Source organism: Phyllostomus hastatus, unplaced genomic scaffold, assembly GCF_019186645.2.
Source record: "Phyllostomus hastatus isolate PE091 unplaced genomic scaffold, TTU_PhHast_1.1 phas_scaffold_78, whole genome shotgun sequence".
In the NCBI taxonomy this organism is placed as follows: domain Eukaryota; kingdom Metazoa; phylum Chordata; class Mammalia; order Chiroptera; family Phyllostomidae; genus Phyllostomus; species Phyllostomus hastatus.
This window is the reverse complement of record NW_025334041.1, coordinates 6,867,010-6,889,882: the sequence shown is the minus strand read 5'-3', so window position 1 is coordinate 6,889,882 and position 22,873 is coordinate 6,867,010. Positions and strand designations below refer to the sequence as shown.

Below are 22,873 nucleotides of genomic sequence, written 5' to 3'. Positions count from 1 at the left end.
CAAAAGTACATTGGGGCGTGTCCCAAGGGCACGGGAGCCAGCGCCAGGGGCTCCCAATGGCCAAATCTGGGATTGCATCAGGATAAGTAAGGATAGTAATTGTCAGCCATTGAACAACAGGGTTTTTGTGTTTTTTCTTTCCAGGAGAGACAAAGAAGGTCTGAGGAACTATCTCAAATACAGGAGACTGAAGAAACATAACAAAATGCAGTATGTGACCCTGGACTGGGTCCGTACTGAAGGGAAAATGTGCCACAAAGGACATCACTCTGTCGTTTGACAAAGCTGGAGGGCAGACGGCCGATCACAGTACCGTGCCATTGCCGAGTTTCCCGAAGTTGCTAACTCTGCCGTGGATTTTTCATGGAATCTCCTCTGTTATGGGAAATACCCTTTGAATTACTTGGGAACAATAGGGCGTGGCATATGAAACCTACTGTCAAATGGTTCAGAAAAACAATTTGTATATACATATAGTGTGTGTGTGTGTGTGTTTGCACTACTCAGTGTGAGCGCAAATGGCAAATGAATCTTGGTAAAGAGCATGCTGGGTTTTTTAAATGCAATTCTTGCAACAACTCGGTAAGCTTAAAGTTACTCCCGCTGGAAGATTTTTACAAGAGGGGTGTCCGGCATGCCCGAGGAATGAAGGGTAAGAGGGCAGAGCTCTGAGAGCAGCAGGCGCGGTAACGTCAGATACACTGGAGGACTGCCATGCGGAAGGAGGATGAAGACCGAATCTGGCTAACCTTGTTTTGTGTCAGCCTGCTGGGTAATGTCATTACCTCGCGTCCAAGAGCTCGGGGCCGGAACGAGAGGTAGGAGTCCTTCGAGCCTTATGGAGTTTTCACATCGCTCCGTGCAGAGGTCAAGGCCCCAGCATTCTACGCGTTCACTGGGGAGTCGGAGAGGGAAGGGGCGTGGGTGCGGGAAAGTTGGCACTAGTGGGGACTTGAGAGCAGTATCTTCTCTATGGGTTTTCAGAGGCAAGGGCAAAACCCCGAGTAGTGATCCAGTGGGCGGCACCTGGCCTGGGAGTGGCCAGTGGTGACCTTGGACCGTGCCCAGTCCCCCTCTTTTATTTCAGGTGAGGAAACAGGTGGCAAGAGTCACGGAGCAAACGGTGTCACATAAGGAAAGGTGTAAATGTGTGTCCGTACGTATCAAAACCACACCGTTTTTAATGAAAGAAATTGATATGCACACATTTCGTACTTCTGTACAACTTTGGGTAATATATAATTTTAAGCTGTTTACAAATAACAGGTAATGCTTCCAATATTACATAATGTCGATAATACATTTCTAGCAGAAATAAATATATTGCACTTAAAAAGAACTTCATTAGATGTTACTTCATAGTCTCAGGCTTATAACTTCTTTTCTCATAAAACATTTCCCACGCCCGTCCCCCAGCCCCCGACACACACACACTTTGTCCCGGTGACTGCACGCACGCAGGTCGTCAAGCACATGAACACAGCAAACGACAGAGCGGTGATCGAGTCTACTAAAAGGCTAATACAATTTTTTTTTTCCTTTAGGAAATCAAAGACCTTCTTTCAGGTGTTTGCAACTAAGAAGAAGAAGGAAAAAAAGCAACTAAATACAGTATTTTAATGTACCAGAAGTAAAATACAATAAATCGTATTTTTTGTCCAGAGGTATTATCTCAACAAAATGTTTTTATTTTATTACTGGGGGGGGGGAGGGGAATTGGAAGTAGTTAAGGCATGGACAGAAAGAGAAGGGCCAGAAAATGCTTTGGGAACATCTGCCTATCGAACAGTTACAAAGGAGCCTCTGCATATTTAAGCGTGCCGAAGAACTCGAAGTGTTGGAATATTTGGTAACTGGAATGGAATGAACAGTAGTGAAGAAAGGATATTGATTTCCTCGGGTTTTAAGAGATTATGACCTTCCCTTTGCTCATTTACATATAATCCTTGGATTCTGAAATAATGCAGAAATGTTTAAAATCCACAGTCTCTCCAAGTGTGAGTCTCTCAAACAGCCAGCTGCAAACCTCTCCTGCCCGGTGCTTTGTGTGCTGCCCGTGCAGTCTAGATTCAGGGTGCAACGTGGTTTCACCTGCAGTGGTTACCAACTGCACACACATTCCGCAACGAAAGCAGTCTTCCTTACCCAGTGACTGGGAGACTGAGTAAAAATATTGTTTTCCTCACAGCAGGGGTCCTGTCGATTACATAACTGTATTTTGAACTTTAGTTTCTGAGTCATGGCTAAACTTGACCACGTATTCAATGGGGGGAGGGGGGTAGTCACTTCACCCCCTTTACCAGAGGCTTATTTTCTCACTACAGTTCAGCTCAAATGTAAGGAGCCCAGCCTGAAGAGCGAATGTGAAATTCAGAATCGGGATAAGTGTCCTAACCTCTTGCTGAAAAATTCACAGGCAGTATGGGGTGAGGATGCTTTACTCCCAAGACTACTTATTTCCTGGGCTTTTACAGGTTTCCTTTTCGGGGGCGTGGGAGGTTGTGCAATGACAGGGATGTGGGTGAGGGTGGCAGAGGAGAGACCCTGGGACGCCCCAGACATCAGTGTGACTCCCATACCCCGGGGGTTTTGCCAGGTGAAGAATTATCTGGCAAAGGAAGCTTCCCGATCGCCGCTCCTCCGGGCCCCCCTACCAGGAATGGCGGCAGCCCTTCTGGACCACGGAGCCCCGTTACCCACTCAGAAGGACCCGCAATGCGGCACACATTCATTAATGCAGACCTCGCCGCCTCGCCGCTTGTGATACGTTACACAGGAGCTGGATATATTTATCTGTACACTGCTAAGGGTGGGCAGAAAGGGGAGATGATTTTACTAAGTCAAAGAGATAATAGAACTTAGAATTATTGATAAATGCTTTTAAAATAAATCATACGCACAGGCCCTGCTAAGCTACAAATTCATTTCTTCGGGTTAAACAAAGCCGTTCTGGCAGAGCCTTTTCTCAGCAGCCCTGCCTGCTAGCCATGCTTGTCCATACTGTAACATATGTGGGGGGGGACCCTGAATTTATCCCAGTTATAACTCATGCTCTTTGTTATTCGCTTGGCTTTTTTTTTTTTTTTTGCTAATTATCTATCTAATTGTTGCAATTACTTTTGGTAAAACAGACATAACAGTTTTACATCTTAAATACCCATGGAGTTAAGTGAGAATCAACACCCCGAATAGCTCATAAGGACTGGACAGGGGGCGTGGGGAGCAGGTAAATTTCTACCCCAGTTCCCACAGCTGCAGGACTCCGATCGGGTTGGCCTCCACAGTTGTGCTTCTTTCCTTCTGGTTCAGATAAAGCCACCTGCTTCAAAATACATCCAGTTTCGAACTCCAGGTGCGATTTCCCAATAGCATGCTTTGACATCTTCATCTTTTCTCTCAGCACTCTACTTATTTTTAGTCTTATCGCTTAATCACAAAATAAAGTTATGAAGTCAGGAAATACTGACGCGAAATCATATTTACCAAAATACATACACCCTCCTCTGGAGTCACACGGATTGGGAACAGAGTATCAAGATGGTATTAAAATGACCCTGTCGCTCTCGTTGGAAAGGAAACGCAGGTGGGGTTTACTTCAGTTCACCAGCAGTTCCCGGGGCATCGACTGGCACCACGTGAAACAGCATCTACTTTGGTCGTCCCCACGTCAAGCAGCCGCACTCTGTCTTAAAAGGAGCCTTGGCAACAGGCCAACAATTAAACATTAAATCCCTCTCCTAAGCTCCATGGATATTGAAACATCACTCATGGCTGCTTTTTAAAGGAAGTGCACAGCCGTGCTGTGTTGGGAGGAGAACTACCTGTGCCTGCCACAGCCCCGCGTGTCGGAGGCTGCAGAGGAGCCCGCGGCGTCCGCCACGGGACCTTGAGCTGCTGGGCTCACACAGCCCGTGCTTCCCCACACGTAAGCCCCGGGACGCAGCGCAGAATGGCAGTGGCAATGACAAAGCCCGGCGACAGCATCCCCTGGACGGACGACGCCATTTTGCCTTGTTTCATAAGCTGGAAATGCCCGAGAAAGGCACTTGATATGGAAAGGCCTAACATTAAAACAACCCAATAAAATCCCAGCGGAGTCTGTTGTGATAAGTATATTGCATTTACTCTGAAATGCACTTCTACTCTCAGGAGCAACAGTTCCCATCTCTTTGAACAGATTCAGTATTTTTGCAGCCAGACAGAGTCAAACGAGTGTTACATGGAACACGTAAATTAAATTAAAACCGTTTGAGGGAGCTTTGTGAAGAGGGCAGGTTATAGCCTACAATTAGACTGCAATGTATCTAAAGTCAAAGGACTGTAAGGCTCATTACATTTCTGTTACTAGGGTAATGAACTCTTGCAGCATACCAAAGCACTACCCTGACAGTAAATGTTTACACATACTATGTTGCCCCAAAATAATAGAGATTACATATAACGAAAATATAATTAATTAGCATACACCATTAAAGGGATTAGGAAGAAGATAGCAAAAGCTGAAAATTAGTGGGTAAATGTTCAGATTTACTTATAAGCCATGTTTCAGTCAGGGCGCCCTTGAGTTAACGTGTCATCGCATATCACAGGCTAGAAACCGGTCAAGGAGTCACTGAATGTAACAGGAAGCAAAAAGGACAGATCGGGGAGCGTGGACCCACAGCTCCTTGGGAGCAGCGCAGCTCTGATGGTGGCTGTGCGGGCGCTGAAAAGGGTCATTCACAAATCCTTGTCAATCAGCAGGAGCAGCTAATCTAACAATGACGCAGATTTTCCAAAAATGAGAATTGGGCCTAGTGCCCTTGAACATCCAGCAGGTCTCCCAAAGCTGAAGTAACAATGAAGAGCCCTTCGGCACCCATGACCGGGAGATGCCTGTCAGAACCGGGCAGCCGCCTCTCCACCGCAGCTGCGGGTGGAAGTGAGCCCCACGTGCCGCCCCGGGGTGGCTGGAGAGCGTGCCTCAGTGGGCACATCAGCCGTGGACTGAGAAGCAGCCCAGGAAAATAAACCCTCGGTTCCACCGTGTACCACACAGAGCCTCCCCCTTCGACACTGTATCTAGGAGAGTTTTCCTGCATTCGTGGCAAGTAATTGCAAGAAAGAGAATTAAGAAGACTGTGAAAAAAGAGCTTGGCAGGAACTGGCCCTTCGACAGTACCAAAAAAAAAAAACCACCTCATGAAATCTTGACCCAGTGTCCAGCCACGGAACAGGATGCATTAGCATTATCTCAGCTCCTCCCCCAGCAAAGCAACACAAAGCAGAACTAAACATGCTTAAGCTACAGCACTACAAATACGTCTCTATTGGCTCTCGTTCCCCACGGGGAGAAGTGGACTTCAGCTAGTCATTACGCATTACGGTTGGTGTGGTATGTGGTATTGCCTCTCGGAAGATTCTTTTAACCTGCGGAAAGCAGGAAGAACACCCCCGCACGCTGATTTTATGCGTTAGCGCGCCGACACAGCGTTTTTTAACCGCTAGGAGTAATGCACTTTAAGATTCATCTGCCTCGTGGTATTCAGCTTCCTGGGTACACTGATGTCCTGTTAGTTGCGGGACTCAGGCCTCTCCACGGATTCCTTCCCGAACCCAGGAGCCACCCCACAGCTCCAGGTGCATCCTGGTCCATGGTGCATGCTGTCCGCAGTAGGCTTCACTGAGAGTCCAGGTGTCCTCGATCTCAGACCCCATGTCTCCTGCAGAGCCCTTGCTCCAACGCCCCACATCCCCACCCCCCACCCCCAGCGCCGCCCTGTGTTTCCATACCCACTTGCACATTCTGGATTGGAGTCTCCTGGTTTTACAAGAGTCATACAAACGGCGTCATCACGGCGGAGGAGTGGCGCAGTCCCTGGATAGCCGCATAGGGCCCCTGCTGGAAGTAGTGATGGTACCGGGCCATGTGGAAGGACGGGAAGGTCGGGCCGCTCCCCTGCATGGGGCTGGCGATGGCCGAGGGTGTCAGAGGCATCCCGAGGCGGCCGTAGGGCGGCAGCGAGCCCTGGATGGGGTGAGGGATGGGCGTTGCGATGGAAGCTGTGCTGGTGCCAAGAGCCGTCAGGGACTGCGGGTGCTGGAATCCGGGGAAACTGGACGAAGATGACACCCAGGAGCTGAGAGACAGGTTATCGGAGGTGGTAAAGGCCGACCCTGAAGGGGGAAACAGCTCGTTAGGCTGGAAGTTCTATTTCCGCACGCAAATCCAGAGTTGTAGGCTCCGTAAGGGCCGACTTATTTTAAGAAATACATCGTAGATCTGCAATTCAAAAAGACAAACCTGTCGACCCGAGGCAAACCCACCTTTCCAGATAAGTCTCATTTACACCACATGTGAAAGAGTGAACTAAGTAAAGACTTAACTCGTTGGATGACCTGCGTGCTCCTAGACAGGGGCCAAAGCCCTGGTACCCTCCCCGAAGGTAATGGACTGGCCCCCTGTAGAGGACCTCCAGGTGGCTGGCACCTGTGCTACCCTCTGTGGCATCCCTGGCAGGGAGGCTGGGCACAGGATCCTCAGAGTTACTCGGTTTCCAGAGCCATTGTGACAACCTACAAAAGTGTTCTTTCCTCCCTCCCTCCCTCCCTCCCTTCTTTCCTTCCTTCCTTCCCTTTCTTTTTTCTTTCCTTCCTTCCTTCCTTCCTTCCCTCCTTCCTTTTTTCTTTCTCTTTTTCTTTCCTTCCTTCCTTTTTTTCATTTCTTTCTTTCTCTCTGTCTTTTTTAAGCTTCTATTCATTCTTTGTTAACTATTTCACAAGGTACAAACTAACCTTTTCTTACATCGGGGCATCCAGAAGCTGAAACAAGAGCTGACGTGGAATTTGCCCACTGCATAATTCCTAGGAGCTCATGTGGATTTTGTTGTAAGAGATATCCTCTGTTGTGACTGATTATGTTCTTTGTGTATTGTGGACGTTAAAATATGACCGAGCTCTCGCTGTCCATGCGAACACCCCTGTTGGCCACCCTCTGGTGCCTTTTCTCTGGACTCCCGGGTGCAGAGGGCTCTTCCCTGGACCTTTGTGCCGGGACCTTCCGGCTTTCCCCCACTCTCATCGCTGGGGCCGCTGCCTCTGCGTTATTCCTTCCTTTGTAACGTGTTTTCAGTTTTAGTCATCATCCTAAGAAGGTATTCCTGACCTAAGTGGCACAGATTCGCAGATTCTGAACTAAGGTCAGAAAGACTAAGGGGGCTGCCCATCCCCCCCCCCAAGCCCTATAGCCCTGGGGTTAGTGGGTCACAGGCATGCAACTCCTGAGCCCCAACTCTGAGGCTCCTGGTCCTTTTACTCCAAAACAAGACCACGTGGCACCTTCAGGCAGCCTCATCACTGAAGATGCAAGGGCAAAATTAGGACCCTTGTGAAAATCAGCCTCCCTTCCTGCAGGGGCTTCTGAGACTCTTTGGGGGCCGCGTGTACCCTGAGGTCAGGGCCCGTCCCCTTCGGGCTCCCGGCAGCACAGCAGCTGGGCTGGCCAGCCCGCGGCGGCCTCACCTCGGCTCTGTGCCGTCTGCACCTCGTCCCCCAGCACGTCCTCTTCTCCGTAGGTCCGGATGGGCGAGCGGGCGTAGGAATGCTTCTGGATCAGGCTCTCCACGCTCTCCCTGGGCGACAGGGCAGCACGGAGTGAGCGGAGCGCCAGGGCCTGCACGCAGGTCTCGCGAGAATGTACGAGTAACATTTTCTCGGCCGAAAGGCCGCTACTTCCGGGGAGGGTGACGTTCCCAACGCGTGTAATTTATCCCCTTGCAGACAGCTCAGAAACACGACCTCGGGCACGCAGACACAGGCAAACGTAGCCGGGTGTGGGGGGGGGGGGGGCAGCGCCCCGAAACCCCTCAAAACAGGGAACCAAGAGGTGAACACAGCTCTAGGAAACCTGATCCCGGGGAGATGGAGCTCGATTCTGGGGAGAGAGTGGGCCACTTCACTGGGAGGCGCTGCAAAGAACCTTCTCACTGACATGATCTCCCAGCAAATACAACGCCAGATCCTCGACCTCTGATAAAGTGTTGGCCGAACTTCAAAGTATCCTTGGTCATAAGAAGACTCAGCGTTCAACTGCCGAAGCTGGCGAGCCCCCGGGGTTCACGACAACGTGCCCAGCTCGGGGAACGACGCTGACACCTTCGTGGCTCGAAGACCGAAAAGGATAGAAAACTTGGGAAGGACACATATGTAGCCTAAATTAGTGGATTGGGGCCCCCAAATAAATTGGCCCATGGTCTTTGAAGGTGGTTTTTCTCTTGGGACCAAGTCTATAAACTAAAGAATGCATCAACTTAAAAAAAAAAGCCAGTATGAATTTAGTTTAAATTCTTTGCCAAAAAGCACAAAGAGGTAACAGGTTCGCTTACAGTATACATCTCCGGAATAGCCGTGGCCTAGAGACTAATGCCAAATTAACCACCGAAGGGCAAAGAAAGCTCCCTGCGTGAGTCCGGGGCACAAGCAAGGCAAGGAATGAATGGAAGAGGGGGGTGTGATCGATCCTTCTCTACACACATTCCTCGGTACCATCTACACTTTGGTCACACGCATTGTTTATTCAAAATTAATTACCAGTGATAAAGTATTATGAGAAGTAATGCCCTACCAGTGAACAGAGAGACAAGAGCTGCTGGTCTAAGAAATATCTGCCTCACAAGGCGATTCATTCTTCCAAAAACCATATATTTGTTGAGTGCCTACTCTCCTCTGTTCTAGGGATTGTGGAAGTGGCGGTAAACAAAACTTAATAAATAACCCATGCCTCATGAAGGGGGAGGCCAGAGGGAAGAGAGAGACAACAACAAAGCCCACAGCATATTTGATGACGACGATGATGATAGTGCTAGACAAAAACAAAATAAAGCAGGGACAGTGACAAGAGCTGTGAATGCAAGGATTCCATGAGATAAGGCATTTATTTGAATTGCCCAAAATAGAGCCTGGCACGTGAGAGATCCTCAGTGAATATTAGTGACCTGTGAACGTTTAGCTAAAGCAGGTAAAAAGGTGTTATTGTCTTAGACTGTCGTTTCTCCAGTTTAGTTCTGCCCATCTGAATGATCCTAGTTCAGAATAATGTGGTCCACATGAGAGGATTTTTCTCAGTGATTGAAAGCTAAAGTCAGCTGGGAACTTGAAAGTTCTTCGCAGTCCTATTAAAAAATTATATCTATAATAAAAGATAGAATGTTCAACTTAAGTGAGTCTGTACCATTTGCTTAAAAGTGCAACCTATTTTTTAAAATCAGTTAAAAAGACTTGTTGGAACGAGAATATTTGATCATTTACTAAGAGGCATCAATAAACACATCAACTGGGATAATATATATATAAATACATATATTAATGGAAAGGATACTTTGGCATGACATGGGTCCTGATCGATTTGCCAAGTGCCACGCATTTTCATCTTTGTTTGCCCACACTCTGGTGATGCTGGGCCCCCCGCAGCCTCCACAGCTGGCGTTACTTATTCAAGGACTTGACTCACTGCAGTGTCAGAGAGTGACTAGCTGCCTTTTCGGGTAACCTGGGTCGTTAAAAAAAAGGTCAAGCGAGCTGAGCAACCCCTTAATAAAATGACAGCCCTTAACAATAGGACATTCAAGCCGATGTCCCTTTAGCCTGAGCCACGTCCGTACTGTTAATAAGATGAACTTAGAAAAGAATTACCTGGTTATTTTCACATGAGGAAGGGACTTGCTTCAGATACCCTGGCAAATATCTTCTCTCTGCACGGTCACAGAGGAATGACCACCAATGGACCCGAACTGGGGATGGCGTTTCCCTAAGGGGTTTTCCTCTCCCCACCCCAGGCGTGGAAGCTGCTCAGTCCACGCGTTGATGTTCAAAAGCAGAGCGTAGTATCCGCTCTACAAGTGCCCTTGTGGAAAATCATTTCAGCAGCTTTCGCGGACACGCGCAAGAAAAACCACTTTCCAAACAACGCAATGCATCACTGCCTTGTGATTTTTTTTGCTTTTCTATAAGAAGGACACTAATTCGTTTTGTCCTTGGTAGATCGCCGGTATCATTACTTATTCCCGTCTCCAGGAGGGAGGGAAAAAAAGGGGATTTTATCGGAGTGATTTACTCGTGTCAGGCCTGGGAGTGAACGGGGAGCAACGGCAGTTCTTCTATAAAGGGCGGCATAATTGAATCACTGCCTTTTAAGCGATTGGAGACCGTGCTGCCTATCAGGGCCATCTCTTCAAAGACGCTACGAAAAGAAGACAGCCCGTGCTGCTTGTGTCTAATCCCTGTTTCCAGCAAAATGAAAAGTGCAAAGAATTTGTTCAGCCTGGATGTCTGGTGGGAGGATTTCTAAAACACCGTACCCTGAAAATTAAGGGACAATTCACCTAACGGGTTAAGCGATTTAGGTTATTGCAAGCTATACCTGTGCCTTATAAAGCTCAGCGCTGTTAAATCCCAAAGCCGGAGACGGCGAAACGGGTGCTGTTTGCGAAACCTGGCCTTTCTAACATCTAAGACTGAATTACTTTTCTAGGCAAAAAGAGGACATCATACCTTAGGTATCTTAAAAGCTTTCTCCTGACTATGTTGTAGCCATCAATTCCAAGAGTAATAATATACTGCACGTGCGGGGCACACGCAGCACCAGGAGGTGGGCAGGACTGAGGGTAGCTACAGTGCTCATGCGGATCCTGCCAAGATGTTCAGAACCATTTGAGGTCATTTAAACTATTTGTCCAGACTCCAGATAAGCAAAACCAATAGACTTGGTCCGTGTTGGAAATGACTGCCCTTCCTCTGTCTTTGAAACTAGAGCACAAATCTCTCATTGCTCAAAAAGGCAGAACCAGTGTCGCAGGTTCGATTCCCAGTCAGGCCACATACTTGGGTTGCAGGCCACAGCCCCCAGCAATTGTACATTGATGTTTCTCTCTCTCTCTCTCTCTCTCTCTCTCTCTCTCTCTCCCCCCCGCCCTCTCCAAAATAAATAAATAAATAAAATCTTTAAAAAAAAAGCAGAACCTTCTTTTCCCTCACGTGCTCCTTTGCACTCGCGTGGTGCCTACGTGTTCCTCTCTTGATGGCAATCATGTATCCACGTGACTGTACTTCTGCACTGCTGGCCTCTGGACCAGGCAGAGAACAATGCTTCTTACTTTTTAAAACAATTAAAGTTTTTATTTATTCATTTTAGAGAGAGGGAGAGAGAGAGAAACATTAATTTTTGCTGTCCCACTTATTTATGCACTTACTGGTTGATTCTTGTACCTTGACCGGAGATTGAACCCGCAACCTTGGTGTGTCAGGATGATGCTCTAACCAACTAAGCTACCTGGCTAGGCAGAACAATACTTCCTTTATCTGGGCATTGGTTCTTATACTGTAATGTGTGTGATAGACTGAATGGTTGTGCTCCCCCCAATTCAATGTTAAAACCCTAATCCCTAATGTGATGAAATCAGGAGGCAGGGCCTTTGTAGACAGTCAGGACTTGAGGGCACAGCTCTCATCAGTGGGATGACTGGTCTCCGAGGAAGAGACCGGGGAGCTGGGCTCAGCTCCTCCTTCTGAGCCGCGTGATGACACAGCGGGAGGGCGACTGACTGTCCGTGAACCAGGAAGGAGGTCCTCAGCAAACCTGCCCGCACCTTGATTCGGGATTTCCCAGATTCCAGAGCTATGAGAAAGAAATGTCTGTTGTTTCTGAGCCACTCAGTCTATGGCATTTTTGTCATAGCAGCCCAAACAGACTAAGAGAGCGTGCACCCACCTAGACGACTTGTCAAGGCACAGACGGTCCGCCCCTGCCCTGAGTTTCTGACTCAGGGGGTCTGCGGTTTGCCCAGAGAATGGAGTTCCCAGCATGTTTCCCGGTGACGCCGCTGCTGACGTGGAGGCCGCACTGGGACACCTGCCCCAGCTTGGCAGGTAGGGAGGGGCCTGCCCGCCGGAACCCATTTAGCACAAACCCCAGCTCTGCCGCATGCCAACGGTGCGCTTGTGGGCAAATCACTTCTCCGTGCCTCCGTTTCCTCAACGGTAAAATGAGGCTATTAACGGCATCCAGCTCTTAGGGTTATTATTGATATTTTATGGATTGATATACATGGAGCGCTTACATGTTGGTACCTAGAATATACTACATGCTCAGTAAGTGTTTATAGATAACAAAATTAAACTATAATTGTTATTATTGAGTATCATGATGATGTGCTCCCAAAGCTGGCCACATCTCATAATCATTTTAGATGAAATTAAGAATAGAGCCCTAGAGTTTAGTGAAACCATCTTTTAACCTACACGTGTCAGAGAGGAAATTCAAGAAAAAGTAATTTCAATGTACATTTTAACTTTCTCTCCTAAATATAAACCTAAAAATAACAACAACGAAACCGTGTCCAGGAGGAAAATGTCAGATCCATTAAAATGAAATCTAGCTCGTAGGAAACAAAGTATTTAAAGTTGTCCTTGCTTATCAGTTTGTTCTTGTTTACATCTGTCTTGCTGGGCCTCGGTAAATAACTCCTTGTCACAATGTTTTTCTAAAGACTTATGCAGAAAATTTTATAAATTACTGGGAGACATATCCATATTTATAGCTTCCACAAAGTACTCAATAAATGAAAACTTTAGATAATACAATTTGAAATGTATTATAAATCATTTATTTTAATTTGAAAACGGAAATATATTATGCAATCCATTCTGGAAAAAAACAAAATAACTCTAAATTAATCTTTTAAAAACCTTCTAGAGTTTATTTTCATTATCTGACTTAGTCCTACTGGTTTTTCTTTTCGATAGTAATATACATTTCTGATTTTGTATTATCATTAGTAACTTAGATAAGTGAACTATACCACTGAATAAAACAAAAGCTATTCTGTTTAATTTCCATGGTCTTAAGACTGTGACAGAAGAAAGGCACCATGCAAAGTATAGCTTACTCAGCTTCTGAATGAGCTGGAGTAGATGGTGAGACGGGGACAATGTCCCTCCTACACAGGAACACACAGACACACGCAATAAAGAAAGGAGGGTAACTTGCAATCGTAAGTTCACTCTGAAGGCCTCTGCTACTCTGGCTGTCAGACTCGGGGTTGGTTGGACACTTTCCTAAAGTCAGCGCTTCCTCTTAGACGCTGTCAATAAGTGGGTCACATTTTAAGGGCAGCAGCACAGCTTGTTAAAGGAATTTGGTGGTGAGTACTTCTATAATTTGAAAACAAAATTAGTTCTGTGAAAAGCTATGCCTTCCTTTTCTGTGGCTGGTGTCAGAATATTATTTTAATGTATTCGATAAAGCAGATTTTATATAAAGCAGACTGTAATCCGGTTGCCACACCAAATGGCTTTCATTTTAAGCATGCAGGCTGTATACTAACTCTACCTTCGTTGGAGGTGGTTTTTAATTTTTGTTTTTATTTATTGATTTGAGAGTGGGGAGGACGGAGGAGGGGGAAGACAGAGAGAGAGAAACATCAATTTGTTGTTCCTCTGATCTATGCTGGTTGGCTCCCGTATGGGCCCCAAACGAGGATCAAACTCACAACCTCACAACCTTGACAATGCTCTGACCAACTGAGCTACCTGGGCCAGAGCCTGGGGATAATTTTTTTTTTAAGTTTCTTTTCCAAGAAACTGCACATCCAGAATCTTTATCTGCATCTTGGCTTTGACTGCTTCTGTAGAGTGAAGGGGGTGTACTGGGGGAGCTGGGGGGCTGGCTTAGATGGTCTCTAAGATTGAATCTATAAATACATAAACCAAAATTAAAAATTCAAATAGCTATTTTGAAAGAGTCTAGTACTATTTGCAAAGAACCTTGGGTTCTAACTCCAGATCTTCTAACTCACTGTGACTTGGGCAAAGCACCTGCACCCGTGGGCCCCAGGTGCCTCGTTGGTGTCATGACGGAGGTGCCGGGTGGCTCCCCAAATCCCTCTAGCCCCAAAGCAAATGACCCCTAGAAAGTGAAGTTTCACTTTCCTTGGAAAGTTTACATCTAATAGGTCAGGGCATACTAAAGTGTGAATATAATGTAAAATATTCTGCTTATGTTTTAGTCTAGGTGTAAGAAAGAATAAACTGTATACCAGTAATTAAAGTTATTTTCCTTTCTACAAGATTGGGATATCATACGTTGCTCAGTAATCCCAGAGATAAAACTCGATTTTAAACTCCTCGACTTCCGTGTCTTCACTCTGAGTGACGTGGGTCCCTGAGGCCCGTCCCTCCGCGCAGAGGGGAGGCACACCCCTCCGTCCTGTCTGTCTCCGAGGCGGTGGCCTGCTCTGTGGCTCCCGTCACAGAACATGGGCCCCCAGGGAGCCCCGTGGGCCACCGGGAGCAGGCCGATCTCAAGGCTGGAGACGGTTGTTAGTAGCTTTTCCCATTTGCTGTCTTTAATGTTTTTCCTTTCCAGCAGCTTGCCTCTCATACAGTGGCTGCTCTATATGTGACTTTTCAGTTTTGGGGCGCGTTTGTTAGCAGATTTCACTGGAATTATATTTCACTTTTACTTTATACAGACACTGTATAATCTACATCGTAAGAGTCTCCTCAACACTCAAAGATAGCTGTATTTTGGCAAGATGGAGGAAACCGGCCAGCTAGGTTATGAGCCATGACCATTTCAGCATCCACTAGGCTGAAGTGTAATCTGTTTACTTGCGCAGCCAGGGCAGTCCCCCCCCCCCCACACACACACACACATTCTCTACTGGCTGTCTTCTAAAGATAGACTAGAAGAGCCACATGAGAACTTCAGTTGTCGGCTAACTATGCAACGACTATTACATTGCATGACGCCCTCAGGATGCCCGAGTGTCTGGGCTTTCTTTCCCCAAAGGCAGCCAGCATGCTGCAGAGCCAGCCCAGGTCCCAGCAGACCCCCGTGTGGGGAGGTGAGGACAGAGGAGGATGAAATGAGGGTGCAAAAGCATCCCGCAGACGGTCTTGCTCTGGAGCAAACCTGAAGAACAATGTGACTGATACGTCCAAAATTCGAAGGCGAAGGAGGATTTTTCAAGAAGCGTCCCTACTGTGGGGCATCTGGAGAGGGTACTGAGCATGTGCGACGGCCACTCCAAAGTGGTGCCAGGTGCCAGCTGCCTGGAAGGGAGCCCAATGGAGAGGGGGGAAATCCTCGAAACGATCACATTTCACCTCGCCCAGGGACTCCCTCCACTTGGCCTTGGCATTGTCAGCAGAGCTGTGGGCAGCTTAGAAGGGGTTCCATGGGGAAGCTGCTAGAGCTGAGTGTAGAAGAGTCTCGGATTGTCCTCCAAAGACTACTCACCAGAAGGGCGTGCGTGGCAGCAGAGGAGCAAATGGGAGCAATGTTCCAAAGGACGGATGCCACCCTCTTTCTGCCCCTCCCTGGGAGGGACAGCAACTACAGATAACCATCCCCTGGGATCTGGATGTCCCCCTCTGCCCTTGGATCAGGGAACAATGGGAACAGAAGAAGAAGGAGGAAATCTTTTGGTCATTCCAGAAAAAAGACTAAGTGACTCACATGGGAAAGAATATTAGATGGTCATCAGAGTTTAACAGCCTCTCGAGGAGACAATGAAGTAATGACATTTCAAATACAGCAGGAAAGGACATGGGCGGCAAGGACTGTATACCGTATACCAAGTCACACCGATGTTTGCCGATAAAGGTCAAGGAAAAACTGTCATGTTCATGCAAAAGACAGGAAGACTGGGCCCACGAGCCCTTCTGGAAGAATCTAGCAGTGAATCAGTATAAGATACGATAAAGAGCATTGAATATATATATATATACTCGTTGACCTGAGACTAAACCCTGTCTCTAGGAAAGAATACAGTGTGTAATGGCATACACACGCTGTCAAGGAGATGAACAATTCTCAAAAACCGGGGGCAAAGGGGGAGAGAAGATGATAAGGAGGTTATGGTTATATTTATTAACTGGGATTACAGGGATGTGGTTTTAAATCAGATGCTGAAAAAGAAGGAGGGCAGAAGGAAGGAAAAGTAAGTTACTAGTTACTAGTTGGTTTCAATATGTTTCACAGTGGAGAACCCACAGAACATGACAAAGGGGTGGAGGAGGAGTTTCTAAAAGATCTTAGCGTAAGAGGAAAACATCAGAATAGGAGTAAGAATTTTGATATTTATCCTCCAAAATAATACCCAAGAAAGGTTGTTAATAAAAAGACCACATAGTAAAAAAATCATTTCTAGAAAAGACTTGTATCTCTATTTATCTACAGCAAAGCAATGACATAACTGAACCAAACATAACCATGTGTATTACATGTAAATTATGTACCCATATAACACGGACATACAAATACATATAATGCACACTATTATGTAAAAATGTAAAATATGTGTAGAGAATGTTAAAATGTATCTAATAAAAAGAGGAAGAAGAATATATAACATGTACCGGCTTATATTAGAAAGCCCAATGGAAGAACAAACAATACTTTTTTTAATGGTTTCAAAGGAGAGGGAAGAAATGGGTAGGGGTGATGGGGTGGAATCTTCATGCCCTTGAATAAGCCATGTTCTGCGCATTTGTCTTGAAATCCCATAAATCATACATTAAATAATCACATAGGAAAAATGCATATGTTTAAACTCTAAAATATGGAAAATATAATGAAACAAATGAATCTAAATGTGTACCATTGGGTTAGTGGCACAGCTACACAAAGGAATGATCCCAAGTGACTTTAAAACGCTCTAGTAGTAAAATAAGGGAGAAAATTGGAAAGAAACAAACACTCCAGCAGAATCGCTAGTAGAAATTACACTAAAGAAAAAAGAACCACAAAAAAGATTTTTTTTTTTTTTCAGTTTTGAGGCACCATGTTTTGGGAGCTATGTCGACTAGGCATATTAGAGCAAGAAATAGAGCAAATGAGTAAGAATGGACTAGTTCATCATTGCCACTGTGACTGAGAACTGGACTCTTAGCATGAGAGGAAAGGGGTACAGAGGTCAGGCCAGAGTCATCCCGAACTTAATGGAAAGTAATCGTGTGAACTTCCGTTCGATTGTACCTGCAAGTGCTGAAAGTGTGCATGCGCCCACACAGAGCAGAGGATGGCTGCAGAGGAGGATTCTGGGAGGGGGAGGCTCCCATTTTACTTAAAGTTTGAGTCTGTACTTCCTACATATTTCCAATATTACATTGTCCTGCCATTTTTAAATGTAAATTTGGGAAGTAGTCAAAAAAGTATTTTCTAGGTCCTTAACAACACACTCGATGATGTTTTAGGTGTCGCTCAACACCTCCTTTCCCAAATGCCTTTTACACCGCTCTCTAAAGGTCTCCCGAGTGTCTGGTACCCCCGAGGAGAAAAAACCATCCCACCTAGTTTTCAAGCATTCATGCTGGATTAGAAGATGGACAAAAACAACACAGATCACTGAAATCTGCAGAGCCCCTTTAAAAAGTGTGCATCTCCAGGTCGTCCCTTGTCCTCCTATTCCGTCCTCGTCCTGCTGGCTGGACCTCTGGGTGCCGCACCACCCTGAGTCCGTCTCAGCCTTCACAGTACAGTCAGGAAGGACGACGTGCCGACGGACATCCGACCCCACCAGCTCTGTCAGCTCGCATCCCTGCCTCAGAATGAAATTCTAAGTGTCTTCGTCTCAACCCAGAAAGAGGAAGAATCGTCCTAAGGAGGTAAAATTTCCAGGCAGGCAGTTCCCTGGCCGCCGACATCTGCACAGCCCTTTAAAGCTCTAAGCCGGGGGTCAGCACAGCGCTTCTGTCAAGGCCGGGGAGCAAACGTGTGACGCTTCGCAGGCCCGGGGGCCTGGGTCAGGTGCACGCAGCTCCGTCTGGGCGGCGCGAAGGCGGCCGAGTGCAACCTGTAAGCTGAAACTGCAGCTGTGCGTTCGTAACTCTTTACAGACAATGAAATTTAACTTTGTGTGACTTTTGCACATCACCTCTTCCTTTATAATGATTGTCTTAATAATTTTATAGCTTCCTCAGCCACTTATACATGCAAAGACCAATCTGCACCCGTGGGCTGCAGCAAGCGGGCGGCAGGCGGTGGTGTACCAACCTGGCTGCAAGCCCTGTGTCTGCGCAGAGGTGGGCCCCACGGCCCCTCCCCGCTCCTGAAACCTCGCTTCTGCAGACGCTCTGCAAGCCGCTGAGAGCTGCGTGAGGACCAGACACGTCCTACTTTCTAGCCCTCCACATCATGATGAAAGACCTAACAATCATCCATCAACTGTGAACCTCATTAGCAAATCTGCCAAAAACGCTTGCTGCTCCGTGGCCCTGACGGAGATAAAACTTCCATAATTTCCCAGAATATTAGATTTGCAACTTTCTTTCTTGAAGTCCCCTTCCTCGTCTAAACTAATAGAGTGTTTCCGAGCTCTGGGCACAAAGGCCTGAGTCCCACTGGGCGTGTGTCCAAATGTCATGTGTCTGAAAGTTCTACTCAGCGCAAGCAGCTTAAACATATTTTGTAGAGACTCTCAGTAGGAATTCTGAACCAATATGGTGAGATAAGCCTATGTATCTAATTCTCTGCCTCACTAATATGACTGAGAAAACAAGGGGAACTCGGGAACTTGGGACGAGTGCCAACGGCTTATTTGGATATGTTCGCCCAAACAGGAAAGGGGTGGGGGAAGCACCAACCAGCATGCCAGTCGTCAGTGGACGAGGAGGAGGGGAGCCTGGGGAGGGAAGAGGCGACAAGGCCTCTGCCAGGGCTTCCCTGAGCCCCACCTGACCACAGCGGAGGTTGATGATAAAGGCAGACCTTGGAGCAGCTGACAGGGAGGAGGCTTGCGCCCTGCCGGAGGATGGGGGAGGAAGGAACCTAGAACGGCACTCTCGCCAGGACGCAGTGACTCGGGTGCCCAGGAGGGTGCGAGGCCCTGACCGTGACCCCCTCTGCAGGAGGGCCCTGAAGTTGCTGTGCTGGGTGTGGGGAGAGAGCCGGTGGTTCCTGGCTACCGTCAGAGAGAGCAGCTCAGTCGGTGCAAAGTTGAAACTCCCCTTCCAAGGCTGTGTCCCTCCACCCCGGGCAGCTCCCCAAACCGAACAGAATAGTCAGAATAATCGTATTTCCAGAGTGGCAAACTTACAAGTCTCAATTATTACCTCTTTTTTGGTCTGCTCCTAAGAGAGGTTTCACAAAGATCCACATGCTTTTATTTAACATTAATCTCAGCTTCTAACACTAAACAGATAACATCACATTCTATAGATGAGCTAGAGAAAAATACCTGGACACTACAAAGCACTCAGCAAGCCAAAAGAAGACTAATTTTTACAAAGCAGAACAAGTGATCTCTTTTGAAACAGACTCACTGCAAGAAATAGGGAGAAATGTTACAAGCCTGTAATTTATAGTTTCAAGTTTTCGGTGGATGTAAAAAGACCCTGTGTTGTTAAAGCAGGGACTAGTAGTCACGAAAAGGGAAGAGCCTGGAAATGTAAAAGTAGAGTTGGAAACGACAGAATCGTGATTACCACGTTCTAAGAGAACTCAGTAAACAGAGCACTGGATGCTGCAGGAAACGAACCCAGCACATGAGAAGACTCATGTAAGAAGTCTCCCCAAATCAGTAAAAAGTTAAAGAGGTGAAAAGTGTTAAGGAATAAATAAGAGAAAAAGGGAATAGATTTAGGAGATGCAACACATGTACAATTGGAGTTGCATATGGTCTGAATAGACAAGACTGATTAGAATTGAGGAGGAGGAAGAAAAGAAAGAAAATTTTCTTGAGCTCAATAATGACTTGAGTTTTCAATTCAAAGGGCTTGATTGTGTTATAAATACTAATAAGAATCATTTACAACTAAATAAATGCCGGTAAAAAGTGCTGAGTTTCAGAGACAACCTTTTAAAAGCATTTTATCCAGACCAAAAAAAAATGTAAGTTTCCAATAATAGAGAGACAATGAGCTTTTTATGCCATTGATGACAGTTGGCATCAGCTTTTCTTCCACGATGCTTCTAGGGTGGATGGCAAAGGAAGCTGAAAGAGTTCTGAGGAAAAAGACACTGGCACTGTCCTGTTCAAACGCAGTGACAACAGACCCTCTCAGACATGCAAGACCCATAGAGAGAATGGCCCCATGTCCTTCCTCAGCCAAGACCTCCACAGCGGGACTCCACCATGAGGCAAAATAAACACCAGAAGAGAAGGGGGTCTTGGAAGCCAAGAGAAAGGAGGGAGGGAATGGACGACCATGTCAAACCCTGCGGACAGGTCAGGTAAGATGGGGACTGAGAACTGACCACTGGGTCTAGCCATGGGGAGGCCGCGGTGACCCGGACAAGGGCGGGCTGGTGGGGAGTGGGGGTGAGCGTCTGAGAGGCGGAGCAGGAGAGATAAAGGGGAGAAGGGAATTGGAGAAGAGAGTATATACAACTCTGTTGAAGGAGCTTTCCTACAAGAGGGAGCAAAAATTGGGAGGGTCAGTAACTCAAGAGACAAATGGAATCAACAGAAGGTTGTTTTTCCTTGATACAATAAACAAACAAACAAAATTGCAACAGACACAGAGACACAGAGACCAGACGGGTCACTGCCAGAGGGGAGGGCGTGGGGGAGGGGGCTGGGTGATAGGGGTGAGGGGACTGAGAAGTGCAGGTTGGCGGTTACAAAGCAGTCCTGGGGATGTGGGGTAGAGCACCGGGCATATAACTACGTTTGGAGCTGGGTGGGTACTGGAAGTATTAGCGGGAATACTGGTATACAATTGTCTAATTCCTATGCTATATACCCAAAACAAATACAAAATGATACTGAAGAAATATTTAAAAGAAAGACAGCAATCTCAGAATATCGGCTGATGCGAGAGAGAGATCAGATTGCTGTGGTAACAGATCGTTTTTTAAATGAAAAAGCAAATAAAAGAAAGTGAACATTTTATTAGCATAGCAATGAAAGAGTAGACAAAGTAGAATTAAGACAGAAAGCATTAAGTGGGATAGAAGTTAAATGTATATTTGATAAACAATGGGACAAAGTAAGAATGTGAAGAAGAATTCCCCAGAAGAAGACTGCGCCCAGATCAATGTGTGGGCAAGACGGTGAAATCTTCAGGGAGAGGATCACATCTTTGCTACTAAACTCATCCAGACAACAAAAAGAAGGAAAATACTTTAGTTCATCTGAACAAATGGGGAGAAACCAGATACCAAAAACTAACAGGGAAGGCAAAAAGAAACAAAGTCAAATCTCTGTTATGAAGATTGATACAAAAAGCCTAAAATAAAGTGAGCAAATTAAAGCTGGCAACAGTGTTATGGAAAAACAGATACAAGCCCTGACTGGCGTAGCTCAGTGGATTGAGCACGGGCTGTGAACCAAAGTTTCGCAGGTTCGATTCCCAGTCAGGGTACATGCCTGGGTTGCAGACCATGATCCCCAGCAACCGCACATTGATGTCTGTCTGTCTGTCTGTCTCTCTCTCTCCCCCCCTCCCTTCCCTCTCTGAAAATAAATAAAAAGTCTAAAAAAAAAAAGAAAAAAAAAGAAAAACAGATACAGACCACGCAGGACTTACTCCAGGAGTACAAGGATGGCTCAACACAGACAATAGGACTACAATTAGTAATATTGTCCTTTAAAAGTGCAAAAGTAATTTAAATGGTCTCATTGGATATTAAAAGAGTGTTTAACATAAATTCAAGTAACATTCAAGATAATAAAAAGCTCTTAATTTAGGCATAGAAGGGTATGACCTCAATATGATAAAGACACCCATCTGGAATCGAGAGCCAGTGGAAACCATGTATCATGATAAGACCCTGGAGGCATGGCTAAATGTGCCCCTAACAAGGGCAACTGCCATCATCATTCCTTTCCAACAGTGTCCTAGAAACTTTAACCCGCAGAATAAAACAAGAAAAAGACATATTAAAAAGTATAACTCAACAGGCTAAAGTGAAAAATTCTTTAAAGTAATTTTTGTAAGCTCAGTAAAATGGCAGGATGCCAAAGACATATAGGAATCAATAGCTTTTCACAGGCTAAACTGGGTAGATTTCTAATTAAAAATTCCATTTTCAAAAGCAAATCCTCTCCACTCTCCCCCAAAAAGCCCTCTTAGCGCAGTGCCATCCAACAGAAAGGTAATGTGAGCCACACACAATTTTAAATGGTCTGGTTGCCACATTTTTTAAAGGTGAAATTAATTTTAATATATTTTATTTAACCTAATACCTGTCCAAAATATTATGAGTTCAACATCTCATCAATATTTTTAAACAATTACTGAGATATTTTTGTTCTCTTTTCATACGAAGCCTTCGAAATCAGGGGCGCTGGTGTGCGCACACAGCACATCTCAACACCGAGTGGCTGCACGGCGAGCCCTCACTGGCCACGGATGATGGCCGGTGGCCGTCGGACTGGACAGTGCGCCTCTAACAGACCTCGCTTTGTGCCTAAGAAAATACGTGCAGGCGGCTTACACACGGGAAAATTCCAAAACTTCTAGAGAACTTAAGAATCGATTTCAGTTAAAAGACAAATACGTGGCAGATTTCTGGAAGGAAATCTCCATACTGGGAAGATGCCTCCCCCAGATCACTATTATACATTCCACACAAGGCCAATCAAAACTCCAGAACTATTCTTTCTACTGTGGTGAACGACTTCCTTTCACAAACGAGGGGGAGGCTGTCGCTGGGGAGCAAGGCCACCCACGGAGCAGGTGGGACATTGTGTCCACACCGAGCCCAGTCAGGTACCAGCAGGAGCGCTACCATAGTGCCTTTTCGGGGTCTCCCGCCAGCTGGTGCGGATGCAGAACTCAGAGGGCTGAGCTTGGAGGTAGAAGGCACGCCTCCCCACAGGCATGCTAGTTTGGGTGCCCCGCGGTCGGTGTAAATCTGGCCCCGGAAACTGGAAATCGCTGAGGTCACATA

General features: G+C 46.4%; 2 protein-coding genes across 2 annotated transcripts in view; both read right to left on the bottom strand.

Moving 5' to 3' along the window:
• Window positions 1–4,005, bottom strand: part of DPY19L2 (dpy-19 like 2) — a 57,272-nt gene extending 53,267 nt beyond the window's left edge. Inside the window, exon 1 of the mRNA XM_045826976.1 lies at window positions 3,924–4,005. Within this exon, the coding sequence (XP_045682932.1) occupies window positions 3,924–4,005 (82 nt within the window). The remainder of the gene's footprint in view (window positions 1–3,923) is intronic.
• TBX20 (T-box transcription factor 20) overlaps window positions 1,216–22,873 on the bottom strand; it is a 45,021-nt gene continuing 23,363 nt past the window's right edge. The window contains exons 7-8 of the mRNA XM_045828591.1: window positions 7,501–7,610; window positions 1,216–6,156 (exon numbers count right to left, since the gene is read on the bottom strand). Coding sequence (XP_045684547.1) covers window positions 5,816–6,156; window positions 7,501–7,610 — 451 coding nt within the window. The 3' untranslated portion in view covers window positions 1,216–5,815. The remainder of the gene's footprint in view (window positions 6,157–7,500; window positions 7,611–22,873) is intronic.